Source organism: Salmo trutta, chromosome 26 (assembly GCF_901001165.1).
Source record: "Salmo trutta chromosome 26, fSalTru1.1, whole genome shotgun sequence".
Taxonomy (NCBI): domain Eukaryota; kingdom Metazoa; phylum Chordata; class Actinopteri; order Salmoniformes; family Salmonidae; genus Salmo; species Salmo trutta.
In genome coordinates, this window is record NC_042982.1 from 7255343 (window position 1) to 7269175 (window position 13833).

Consider the following 13833-nt stretch of genomic DNA (forward strand, 5'->3'; position numbering starts at 1 on the left):
TCATGTTTTATCGAGTTGTATCATGTTGTCATGTTTTATCGGGTTGTATCATGTTGTCATGTTTTATCGGGTTGTATCATGTTGTGTCATGTTTTATCGAGTTGTATCATGTTGTGTCATGTTTTATCAGGTTGTATCATGTTGTGTCATGTTTTATCGGGTTGTGTCATGTTGTGTCATGTTTTATCGAGTTGTATCAGGTTGTGTCATGTTGTGTCATGTTTTATCAGGTTGTATCATGTTGTGTCATGTTTTATCAGGTTGTGTCATGTTGTGTCATGTTTTATCGGGTTGTGTCATGTTTTATCAGGTTGTATCATGTTGTATCATGTTGTCATGTTTTACCAGGTTGTATCATGTTGTATCATGTTGTCATGTTTTACCAGGTTGTATCATGTTGTGTCATGTTTTATCGGGTTGTATCATGTGTCATGTTTTATCATGTTGTGTCATGTTTTATCAGGTTGTGTCATGTTTTATCGGGTTGTATCATGTTGTCATGTTTTATCGGGTTGTATCATGTTGTGTCATGTTTTATCGAGTTGTATCATGTTGTGTCATGTTTTATCAGGTTGTATCATGTTGTGTCATGTTTTATCGGGTTGTGTCATGTTGTGTCATGTTTTATCGAGTTGTATCAGGTTGTGTCATGTTGTGTCATGTTTTATCAGGTTGTGTCATGTTTTATCGGGTTGTGTCATGTTTTATCAGGTTGTATCATGTTGTATCATGTTGTCATGTTTTACCAGGTTGTATCATGTTGTATCATGTTGTCATGTTTTACCAGGTTGTATCATGTTGTGTCATGTTTTATCGGGTTGTATCATGTGTCATGTTTTATCATGTTTTATCGGGTTGTGTCATGTTTTATCGGGTTGTGTCATGTTGTATCATGTTTTATCGTGTTGTGTCATGTTTTATCGGGTTGTGTCATGTTTTATCATGTTTTATCGGGTTGTGTCATGTTGTGTCATGTTTTATCGGGTTGTGTCATGTTGTATCATATTTTATCGGGTTGTGTCATGTTTTATCGAGTTGTGTCATGTTGTGTAATCTTTTATGGAGTTGTGTCATGTTGTGTCATGTTTTATCGTGTTGTGTCATGTTGTGTCATGTTTTATCAGGTTGTGTCATGTTGTGTAATGTTTTATGGAGTTGTGTCATGTTGTGTCATGTTTTATCGTGTTGTGTCATGTTGTGTCATGTTTTATCGGGTTGTGTCACGTTGTGTCATGTTTTGTCGGGTTGTGTCATGTTGTGTCAGGTTTTATCGATTTGTGTCATGTTTTATCAGGTTGTGTCATGTTGTGTCATATTTTATCGGGTTCTATCATGTTGTGTCATGTTTTATCAGGTTGTGTCATGTTGTGTCATGTTTTATCGGGTTGTGTCATGTTGTGTCATGTTGTGTCATGTTTTATCGGGTTGTGTCATGTTGTGTCATGTTCTATCGGGTTGTGTCATGTTGTGTCATGTTTTATCGGGTTGTGTCATGTTGTGTCATGTTTTATCGGGTTGTGTCATGTTGTGTCATGTTGTGTCATGTTTTATCGGGTTGTGTCATGTTGTGTCATGTTTTATCGGGTTGTGTCATGTTGTGTCATGTTTTATCAGGTTGTGTCATGTTTTATCGGGTTGTGTCATGTTGTGTCATGTTTTATCGGGTTGTGTCACGTTTTATCAGGTTGTGTCATGTTGTGTCATGTTTTATCGGGTTGTGTCATGTTCTTTCATGTTGTGTCATGTTTTGTCCAGTCGCACTTGAGAGGACGTTGTCTACAGCAGGGATGGGCATCTTTAATGAGGGGTGGGGGCCACAAAAAAATGTATCTCGTCATGAGGGGCGGCAGTGGCTTGTGGGTCTGCGTACCCACATCCATGGCCCCCAATATTATATACAATATTAGCACTTATATGGAGCACTAATATTATATAGTACTTACTTGGCGCATTTTATTTATTTTATCAGTCAACAAAGTGTTGAGTACTGCCTACTTACATACTGGTATAGTGGGGCTTTGTAATGGAAGGTGGTGTTACCCTGTTTTCTCTGTCTATTCTCTAGATCTATTTGTAGTCATGTGTGGCTAGCTCTGTCCTTCTTTATCCTCCAGACATGTTGAGTCCCAGTGTGGACCACGAGGTGCCTATGGACTACAGTAGTGAGTATGCCGACTCAGACAAGTCTTCTCTGATGGACGATTCAGACGAGGCCTGCAGCATCCCTGGTTCTTTCTCCCCTGAGAGCAGCCAGGATGGGGTCAGCGGGGACCAGAGGTAAACACGTACGCACACGCACAATAACACACACACGCACACACCCACCTACCTGCCACCTAACACTGTCCCTCTGTTCCTCAGCGCTAACATCCCGTTGATGAGGGTGGTTCAGTCTATGAGGCAGACCACCCGTCGCTCCAGTACGTCCATCAAAGAGGGCTGGGTGGTGCACTACAGCAACAAGGACACACTGGTAATACTACTGACTGACTGACTTACTGACAATGTGAAACATTTTCTCTACCACACACTATTCTCTCTCTCTCTCTCTCTTTTTTTTAACTTTCAGATACATTTTCTCTACCACACCAGATTATATTCTCTCTCTCTTTTTTTACTTTCAGATACATTTTCTCTACCACACCAGATTATATTCTTTCTCTCTCCCTCTCTCTCTCTCTCTCTCTCTCTCTCTCTCTCTCTCTCTCTCTCTCTTTCAGATACATTTTCTCTACCACACCAGATTATATTCTCTCTCTCTCTCTCTCTCTCTCTCTCTCTCTCTCTCTCTCTTTTTAAACTTTCAGATACATTTTCTCTACCACACCAGATTATATTCTCTCTCTCTCTCTCTCTCTCTCTCTCTCTCTCTCTCTCTCTCTCTCTCTCTCTCTTTTTAAACTTTCAGATACATTTTCTCTACCACACCAAATGCTACTTTTTTTCTATTCCTTTTCTAAAACTTTATTTTTACATTTTTTTATTCTACTCTATTTTAAGGGTACCTAATTAACATTTATATATATTTCCTTACACATCCTGTTTTGTGTGCTTCTTCTTTTACCAGGTACTGCTGGAATGTCTACCAATGGATAGCCGATTTAAACTCAACGATTTACGCTGGAATTGTGCGGCGACTAGTGTGGGCGGACTGGAGCTCCGACTTCACATAAAAGGACGTTTTTATCAAAAAATGACTGATTTCAGCTCCCAAGGAATAGCCCACAATTACACACGACATAATTCTGTGTAATTGGGGGCTATTCTAAGGGTGCTAAAATCATTAAAATTTTTAAAACAACAACATTTTATGTGATGTCAGAGCTCCAGTCCGCCCACACTAGTCGCAACATAATTCCAATCGTTGAGTTGAGTTTAGTCAGCTAGCCAATCGCATGCCCATCTTGTTGTGACAAATTACGGTGGTCACTCAAAAAAAGACTTAAAAGCACAAATAGTGCTCACTTTAGATTGGGGACTGCAAAAAGACTTAACCAATGATTAGTAAATGGTTTATTCATGTAATAATACATGTTGTAGTAATGATTAATACATGGTGAACACATATAAAGGCCTTATAAAGGGTTTATTAGGTACCCTTACAATAGTGTTTCCACTCTTTCTTTACGAATTACTTTCTAAAACTTTCAGAGAAGCTTTCTCCTCCACCTTTGTTCTCCATGACATTGACACACTGTTTATCATTCTCCTCTACCTCTCCAATCCTCCGTCTCTCCTTCACAATGTTTTCTGTCGGAGTTTCTCTTACCTCTGTAACTTTGACCTCCCCTCGCCGTTAATGCTCTCCCTTTTTCATCTGTGTGAAAGTGTGTTTGTGTATCTCCGGCTCAGTGTGATAGATAGTGTATACCTGCTCTCTGCCGCACTAAAGCACTCGAAAGACGTGTGTTGAATTCCCATCTGCAGTCTCTTTTTTTTTCTTCTTCTCTCTCTCCTTCCTCTTAGAAAGTGTTGCTGTTTACCTGAACTCAGACCTGAGACACTTTCTGCCTTCTCGAAGCTAACCTGTCCTGCTTTTCTAACACTGTTACTGTCTCTTTTCCCCTTCTCTCTTCCTACCGTTCCCTTTCGTTTCTCCCTCTCCTCCACCCCTCAGCTGGCCCTCCTCATCCTTTTCCTTGTCCACTCTTCCTGGACCACAGCTTAACCTTTGACCCCCTCAGTGAACCTTGGTTGACCCCTGAACCCTTTACCCCCCTGTCCCCTCCTACTCCTCCGGCACCCCCACAGAGAAAGCGGCACTACTGGCGTCTGGACTGCAAGTGCATCATCTTGTTCCAGAACAACACCACCAACAAGTACTATAAGGTACTGTATTCTCCAGCTCCACTCAACTAGATTAGCAAACCAATAAACTTCACAGGTACTATATGAGTCGGGTCTCAGTCAATCAATCAGCCCTTTTTTACATCGGTAGTGGTCACAAAGTGCTTATATGGATACCCAGCCTAAAACCCAGAGGAGAAGCGATACAGATGTAGACGGTCTCACATACATTGACCTGGGTATTTCAATCACCTTATATACAGAGCCTAGTGAAAGTCTACAAACCCCTTGCGGAGTATTTACATTTTTCTGCCTTAAAATGTCATCTAAAAAGGGATTGGAAAAGAAATCCTATTTATCTACACAACCTATTCCACATTTTCAAAGTAAAAAAAAAACCAACATAACATTTAAAAAAAAATCTTGATTGCGCTTGTCTTCACATGATTGATTGCGTACATCCCCTGGCCTCACGTCCTTCCCCCTGTCCTGTAGGAGATCCCTCTGTCTGAGATTCTGGAGGTGCGCCCCGCAGGTGACTTCACCCTGGTTCCTCCGGGCACCAGCCCCCACTGCTTCGAGCTTGTCATGAGCACCATGCGCTACTTTGTAGGAGAGGACCCCAACATCCATGTCCCCACCCTGCCCCCCACCACCCTCCAGGCCTTCCCCCCCGCACCCCCCTCCCCCAGCAACGTGGTGCCCAATAGCGGCGTGGGGCGGGAGGTTGCCAAGGCGTGGGAGGGCGCCATTCGCCAGGCCCTCATGCCAGTCATCTTCCAGGATGCACCGCCGGTAGAGGGACACACTCCTCACAGTAAGATATAATATAACCTTACAATAATAATATGTTCATTTAGCGAAACTTTCCCAAGTGTCTTAGTTCTAACGTTAGCCATCTGAAGAACAGAATCATGGGGTCTGGATCTGATCTCCGTCCTGTGGGGTGTTGTGGGAGATTTACAGTGAAAGGCTTCTGAGTGGTATGCAGTCCATAGCTCGCTTGTTTTCAGAGCTCTTTATGCACACACACACCCGCGCTCTCTCTGTAGTGACCCCACATAAGCTCAGGTGGAAGTCCTGTATATGTTAGTCTGGATGGTTAGTATTTTTGACTTTGATCCGCAGGACAGGCTTCAGTCAGCATCTCAGTGTCCAACAGTGTGATCCAGGAGAATGTGGTGAGTCGTCTCTTGACACACGGTCGTAATACACGATCGTACATTATACCCATTCACAATCATTACCCAGGACTTTGTAGTGATGATGATGATGATGATGATGATGATGATGGATGATGATGATTTTTTTAAATCAATTTCTCCTCCAGGACATTGGTATGGTGTACCAGATATTTGCAGATGAAATCCTCGGTTCTGGCCAGTTTGGAGTGGTGTATGGGGGTGAGTATCCCTAATCGTCTACACTCTCTGTTATGAGTCGTTGAGTCTCAGTTAATCAGACTCCTGTAATTTCCTCTCTTCCTCTCTTCTCCCCCCCCCCCCCCCCTCCACCACCAGGGAAGCACAGGAAGACGGGGCGCGACGTGGCGGTGAAGGTGATTGACAAGCTGCGCTTCCCCACCAAGCAGGAGAGCCAGTTGAGGAACGAGGTGGCCATACTGCAGGTGACCACCAGGGGGAGATGCAGATACACATTTTCAACGGGTCTCCCACTACAAGTCTAGTTCATCAGCTAATTGTGGCTGGTGACTTACTGCTGCCACACAAGGGTTGCATCCCAAATGGCACTGTATTTTTACCCTGGTAAAAAGTAGTGCAATATGTAGGGAATGGGGTGCCATTTGGCATTCAAACCTCGAATACACTACACGTTATCAGCAACGAAAGAGTGATCAAATTAAGATCCAACGTCTGTACCGGCCAGGAGGGTCCATTTTTACATCATGGGGTTGTCATGCCAACTGCATTCAATTACATTGGCAGGTTTTGCAGGATGGTTATCATCTCTATGGGGTGTAGTTAGATAAAGGTCAAGTGACAAGTAAACACTGCCTTCACACTATACTCTAACTAACTGATACTCATTTTAAATCTCTCTCACTCTTCCATCCCCTCCGCTCTACCTCTCTGTTTCTTTCTCTCCCTCCCTGTGTGTCACTTCCCCCTCTTCTTCTGCCCGTTCTCTCTCTTCTTCTCTGTCTCTCTCACTGTCTCTCGCTCTTTTCCCCATTTTCCCCACGCTTTCCCCTCTCTCTCGCTCACCCCCCCCCCTCTCTCCCTCTTCCTTCTCCCCCTCGCCATCTCCCAGAGTCTACGTCACCTGGGCATAGTGAACCTGGAGTGCATGTTTGATACTCCAGAGAAGGTGTTTGTGGTTATGGAGAAGCTCCATGGAGACATGTTGGAGATGATCCTGTCCAGTGAGAAAGGCAGGCTCCCAGAGAGGCTCACCAAGTTCCTCATCACACAGGTCAGTGTGTGTGTGTGTGCTCCCATATGGGGAAAAATTTTTTTTCATTAAAATGCATTTTTAATAATCTTTTTAGGATACATGTGAAATATTTACAATTGTCCAATTGTAATGTTCCACGAAATGAGTGCCTTTTGATAAGTTAAGTAACAATTATGCACTAATATTGAATTTGTAAATGCCTGTTATATGAAATGAAGTCCCCTGAAGATTTCAGATTTTAACCCCCCGAAATACTCCAGGTTTTCACCATCATTAGCTAGGTTTCCATCCAATTGGCGACAGATTTTCATGCGAATATTTAAAAAATCTGCATAAAGAAAATATGTGCATTTTCCCACCGGTGGTTCCACCAAACTGACTTGTTGCGGATAAAAATCAGTGTGTGATGACGTAGTGCAAACAAAATGTTATTTTCATTATTTATTTTTTTTAATCTAAAGTTCAATGTGTTTCCATCGCATTTTTAACACTACGGAAAGTTTTGTCACAAAAAACTGCTGTGACAAAACAAATGTGCCTACTCTGGTCTTGGTACATGCGCTCAATGGCCAACAGCTCACAGATACATTGCGGGTAGCCTGTGCAGGTAGGCTAGTCTACATGATGAGATTATTATGGATAAGAGCGAGGCTATTTTTATTTGTCAAACAGTAGTCAAGCATCGATCATCATGTCACCAGAATAAGACCCTGGATATTTATTGGAAGGGAGCGTCAAGCTCATCACCGTGCACTTTCACCTCCCTGTGAAGTTCATCGTAAATTATGTCATCTGTAAACTGCATGGTTACCCCAGTCGTAGTGGGAGGATCACACACCATATCATTGTGTGACTTCGATATGATGTTATTATGTCAGTATTTAAGCATAAAGGGGTTTCCACCGCCATATCTCGCATAATTCATTTTACAGACACAAAAAGATCCCACCATGTTGAACAAACAAATGATCTGTCGCCATTTATAAAATTGTACCAAAACTTCCTGTTTCCATTGCAGCTGTCGTGATGTTTTTTTTAATACGGTATGACTTTACTCGCATAACAACTGTGGATGGAAACGTGTTTTTTGTAAAGCCTTAGTTATTGTGTTAAGTTATTTCTGAATATTATTCTTTATTTAATGTGATTAAGGATTCGTTTACATATGTCCCTCCTTTTAAGGTCTACCCTGTTACGGGAACCATACTCTGGTTTTAATATGATGAAACTATTCCTTTTTTAAATATTTATTTCAAAAGAAACACTGAACGTCTAATAGTTAAAGTCATAGTATAATAGCAGCTGATCTGGTTCTACTCGGTCCGTTTTCTGCTGTTTTGCGGTGAAAAACTGAGCGGGTCGAGCATAACACGTAAACCTTGTTACCCATACATAGACAAGCTAGAAATGTTTGAACAATGACATTTTTTTTAACTCTTGCATTTACAGTAATTGCCCCTCCCTGTGGCACATAACACGCTTCCATTCCCCTTGTCACAATGGGATTCATGGCTGATTGAACCCTTTCACACGTACCATCACACATGGTGTGATCGTTCTACAGTGGTCCCTGGAGCGTACGATCACACCCCGTGTGATTTGAACACTCATTAAGAACGAGAGCTGGCCACACTTTTTTTCAGAAACTATTTACACAAATACAGTCCTTACAAAGTTATGTCCAGAATGTGAGCAGTTTATTTTTTGGATGCAATGTTCAGATATTCACAGAAGTATCTGTAGCATAACACAATCATCCTAACCGGAAAAATGTAGGCTACATTTGTTCTAGCGCTGAGGAAAGATTGATGCAACACAAGCGGTCATATTTTCTAACTCTCGGCTGACATAAACTACACTATGAATTAGCTAATAGCAATTACTATGTATAATTAATCACATCACGGGTGAGCTCACCGTTGATCAAAATAATTGAGTACAACACTTTCTAGAAATCGAAAGTAATCCGACGATTAGTTTCAGCGTGCAGCCATGCTTTTTTACCTCACAGAAACCAAAGATAATAAGAGAAGACAAGTATAGTTTGGTCTGTTTATAGTATGCATGTTGAAGGGGTGTGTCGTCTACCATCGTTCACATCCCACATTCACTTCCTGAAGTTCTCAAAAAATGAGTGAACCCTTACTCACCTCATTTTGTTATAGCATCTTTGGTCCGACAGACGATCAAGTGAAACCCAGAATGCATTGTATGTCAACAAACATGGCTCCATACACATAGCTGGAATTAGCTTAGCATAATCAGTACAACCTTACAAAACATTATTTTACACACATACTATGTGCCCATTACAATTTATGCAAAAATCGGAACGCATGATTTATCACCGGTAATTGAAAAACGTGAATAAAATAGTAAATATATCAATAATGCCACACAAAACATTTTCTGATAGTGATTTATTGATACAAATGGCGCGTGCAGGCAGTGTCACATTCTGAAATGGAGAGAACGTTCTAACATCACGTGCATAAAAAAAAAACTCGCGCTGGGGCGACCGTTAGAGATATTTGGAACTCGCGCATGAAACTCGTAATTACCTGTTGGAGTGCGTTCAAGTGATTTTCCCCAGATGTGGTAAATCCCCACTTCCCCCTTGGTTACAAACGCACCGCAACACCGTTAACCATCCGCTGTAGAGCCGTATAATACCACTCCTTGGAAGCACAAAACCTAGACCTACACTTTGACATATTGTGGAGTTGTACGATGTATAGATTTAGTTTGAATCGATAAAAACAAAACAGAACAAAAACTGCTATAAGAACTATAAGAAAAAAAAGTGTCCGAGATCTATTATTTAATTAGTAAAATACAAAAATGACTTATTGTAGTTATTTATTTTACCTCTTGAGATGGGAAAACATGTTTTTTATGAAGTTGAACATGTGTTCTTTATGACCGAATGTTAAAGATGCCCTATTCAGAAATCCATTTCCTGGTTGCAAAAATTCTAATAGTTTGCCTAAATTCAGTTTATGTGACAAAACAAGTAGTATAGTGAAGGAGAATCATTGTTCCATCTAAACCGCTGTGAAATATATTTTCCATAACCAAAAATATAGTATTTTCAGCTGTTTGAAGCTGGTGTACAAAACTGAAAGTAAAAGATGCAAAAAAAACAAAACTTAAGAACGGGAAGCATAGAAATATCCCACATAGAACAGATCGACTTGCTTGCAATGAGAATGACAGATCTCACATTTCTATGTGAATTTTTCTTATTCTGGTCACAAGATAATCGATGCTTGGCTGCCGTTTGAAAAAATAAAAAATAAATCTTGCTCTTTTGTCCATAATAATCTCATTATGTAGGCAATACACTGAGTATACAAAACATTAAGAACATCTGCTCTTTCCATGAGATAGACTGACCAGGTGAATCCAGGTGAAAGCTATGATCACTTATTGATGTCACTTGTTAAATCCACTTCAATCAGTGTAGATGAAGGGGAGGAGACAGGTTAAAGAATGATTTTTGAGCCTTGAGACAACTGAGACGGATTGTGTATGTATGTGTGCCATTCAGAGGGTGAATGGGCAAGACAAAATATTTAAGTGCCTTTTGAACGGGGTATGGTAGTAGGTGCCAGGCGCACCCGGTTTGTGCGGAGAAATGCAACGCTGCTGGGTTTTTCACGCTCATATTTGTGATCATTGTTGAGTGGTCCCTGCAGCGTACTATCACAAATATGTGATTGGAACAGTAGCAACAGAATGTATGATGCAACAAACATTTCTAAACAACGTTTTGTACTGATAGAAAATGAAGGTCTTCATAACTCTATTCCTCAATTTCATATTTCATTGTAAAAGATAAATGCGAACTTCATCATCCAAGCATCACACAGAACACATCCACAGCCAAACTCAATCCATAAACCAGTCTAAATAACAGGTAGCGCTGACTAAAAAAACTAAACACAAGTTAGCGACCTAATAGCTAGACTTGTTTACAATGTACCACATCTCTGGTGAGCACAAGGGAGAAATGTGATATTGGTTAGAAAAGCGATACGTGTCAGCTAACAGCGGATAAATTCTTTATGATGACAGCCATGTTTGTTTATGTTTGACAAGTGAAAACTCCCTAATCCCAGAATGCATTCACTATATAACACAAATAGTCAAAGTCAAAGATGGCTGTGCCCATTTCCCGAATAAGATCAACTTAGTTTGGCCACTTTGGCAACTCAATATTAGGAAGGTGTTCCTAATGTTTGAGATACTCAGTGTACGTGTTCTCTAGCCAACAGCAGATAGCGCTGTTGGCTAGAGCGCATGTGCCAATACCAGAGAGGACACACTCGCTATATAAAGCAACATTTTAGTGAGAAAACCTTCAGTAGAGTTGAAAATGGGATGGAAACCCATTTAACCTGTATTTTCTACCTTGTATTTTTTATTCAGTACATGGGAATTTAACCACAAAATGTATTTGTATGTGTACTGCGTCATCACAGACACCCTTTTATCTGCAACAAGTCAATTTGATGGAAACACGTCTCTGGTAGGGAAAATGCCAATTTTAGAATATTCACATTCAAATCTGTGCCAATTGGATGGAAACCTAACTACCGATCAACACGTAAAGAGTCATTTAAGAAGCCAAAGTAGTAACCAGTTTAGCCACCCTGTAGACTAGATATCACAGCCATGCATTTCTGGAATATTGTCAGGCTTTACATGCATTTAAGCCGCAATGTTCATATTCGCTTGAGGTTTTGCTGGTTACCGTTTCGTGTTGCTTACTCCACAGATCACTCACTATGTAACACATACGTTCTAGGTGTATTCTCACTCTCTGTGTGTTTTAGTTTCTTATTACAACCCAGAAAGTCAAAGCCAAATCCGGTTTTGTTTGTGTGTGTAGATTCTGGCGGCTCTGAGGAACCTGCACTTTAAGAACATTGTCCATTGTGATCTGAAGCCTGAGAATGTCCTGCTGGCCTCTGCCGAGCCCTTCCCCCAGGTACACACACCTGTAATCACACTATCACACACACCATGACTCTACACATCCAAGAAAATGTAGGCAGCCCTTTACTCCATGTAATGCACCTTAATGCATATTATACAAATTCACCCTGACTTTATTCTACTCCAAAGTAGCGATTCACGCAGTATTTCTTCTTCTTATTATTTACTCTCTCTCACTCGTCTCTCTCTCTCTCTCTCCAGGTGAAGCTGTGTGACTTTGGCTTTGCCCGTATCATTGGTGAGAAGTCGTTCAGGCGTTCGGTGGTGGGCACCCCAGCCTACTTGGCCCCAGAGGTGCTCCTCAACCAGGGCTATAACCGCTCCCTGGACATGTGGTCTGTAGGAGTCATCATGTACGTCAGCCTCAGTGGCACCTTCCCCTTCAACGAGGACGAGGACATCAATGACCAGATCCACAACGCTGCCTTCATGTACCCACCCAACCCCTGGAAACAGATCTCACCTGATGGTAAGACACACACACTTGCACTCATGCATGGCAAATGCAAGTGTCTTGTGCATGGGTAAGTATATCCAAATATACAGATTATTATGGCATACACGTACTGTTCTTACCGGTGTGCCTGTGTTTCTCTTCAGCCACTGACCTGATCAACAACCTGCTCCAGGTGAAGATGAGGAAACGCTACAGCGTGGACAAGAGCCTCAGTCACTCCTATCTTCAGGTACGCTAGTCAACAGAAGCATGGCGGCTATACAGAAGTCCATTACCTACAGTGGAGACACAAGAGACACAAGGCCCCCTAACTTACTTATTTCTCATGTTTCTCTCCGTCCTCAAACCTCTTGTCTCATCCACTTCCCTCCTATGCTCTTATCTTCTTCCCCCTCATCTCTATCCTCCCTCCCTCCCTCCCTTCCTCCTCTCCAGGACTACCAGACGTGGTTGGATCTGAGGGAGCTGGAGACCAAGCTGGGTGAGCGCTACATCACCCATGAGAGCGACGACTGCCGCTGGCAGATGTTTGCCCGCGAGCACACGCTCCCCTACCCGGCCCACCTGGTGCCCCCTCTGCCTGCACCCGGCTCCGACGATGAGGCCGGGGAGGACGCAGACATGCAGGGACTCACCGAGAGGGTCAGCATACTCTGAGAACCTGGAGAACCAGCAGAACCAGGACCCACGAGGGCCCAAGGGACTCAAGACTGACCCAGGGAAGAGGAGGGGAGTGTGGGGAGCGAGTGGAGAGACAGAGGGGCTGGCTGGATGGATGGATGGAGGTCTGGAGAGTGGGGAGGGTGAGGCTGGGAGGTTTAGCTGTAGAACGGCGCCTTCTATAGACATGATCCCGCCCCTGTCCGTCTACTAATGGTGTCCCACTCCGGCCCTAGCCTGTCCAATCTCCAGACCCCATTCTTGACCACTCTCTCATCAGTCAAGCTCAGCTCTTCAACCCTAGAAATCTTTGAGTTTAACAGACTGCTCTTCTGTATCCCACAACGACATACTGTATCCAGTGGTCAGGGGATGTGTAGAATATCGTTGCTGCAGTGTGCTCATTCAGTCTAAGCTGCACTATGGCAAAGGTCAGTTTGGGTGCGAGCGAGAGAGAGAGATGGAGAGGGAGAGAGACAGACAAAAAACATTAAAGACTCGGTCGATCCACTTATGCATAACTTACACCCACCCATAAACAAATCCTTATGAACCGTTCCTTTTTATTTTCATTGAATGTGATGAGTGGAATCGCTCTGCATGTGCTGTCAGATCTGTTTGCTGCAGACCAGTCATTTAGTGCCTGTGAGTGGTAGATTAAGGGCTTATAACTGTAGGCAGCAGACCAGTGCTTGTGGGGTGTCATGGTCTCAGAGGAAATCTGCAGTTCAAATGACAGCAAAGTAAACAAAGCTAGAAATGGATGTAGCAATCGAAGATTGCCCCTTTAAAACTGTCATCTGATACAATGGCTTGCGAAAGTATTCACACCCCTTGGCATTTTTCCTATTTTGTTGCCTTACAACATGGAATTAAAACTGTTTTTTTTGGGGGGGGGGGGGGTGGTTTGTATCATTTGATTTACACAACATGCCTACCACTTTGAAGATGCAAAATATTTTTTTATTGTGAAACAAGAAATAAGACAAAGAAACTGAACTTGAGCATGCATA

The 13833-nt window shown here is 42.4% G+C and overlaps 1 protein-coding gene across 1 annotated transcript in view; it reads left to right on the forward strand.

The window, feature by feature from the left end:
- LOC115163003 (serine/threonine-protein kinase D2) overlaps positions 1-13308 on the forward strand; it is a 57964-nt gene extending 44656 nt beyond the window's left edge. The window contains exons 7-18 of the mRNA XM_029714564.1: positions 2115-2277; positions 2362-2473; positions 4252-4329; positions 4783-5104; positions 5416-5468; positions 5618-5690; positions 5808-5914; positions 6559-6720; positions 11597-11695; positions 11905-12172; positions 12304-12389; positions 12596-13308. Of these exons, the coding sequence (XP_029570424.1) occupies positions 2115-2277; positions 2362-2473; positions 4252-4329; positions 4783-5104; positions 5416-5468; positions 5618-5690; positions 5808-5914; positions 6559-6720; positions 11597-11695; positions 11905-12172; positions 12304-12389; positions 12596-12817 (1745 nt within the window). The 3' untranslated portion in view covers positions 12818-13308. The remainder of the gene's footprint in view (positions 1-2114; positions 2278-2361; positions 2474-4251; positions 4330-4782; positions 5105-5415; positions 5469-5617; positions 5691-5807; positions 5915-6558; positions 6721-11596; positions 11696-11904; positions 12173-12303; positions 12390-12595) is intronic.
- Positions 13309-13833: the final 525 nt, after the last annotated feature.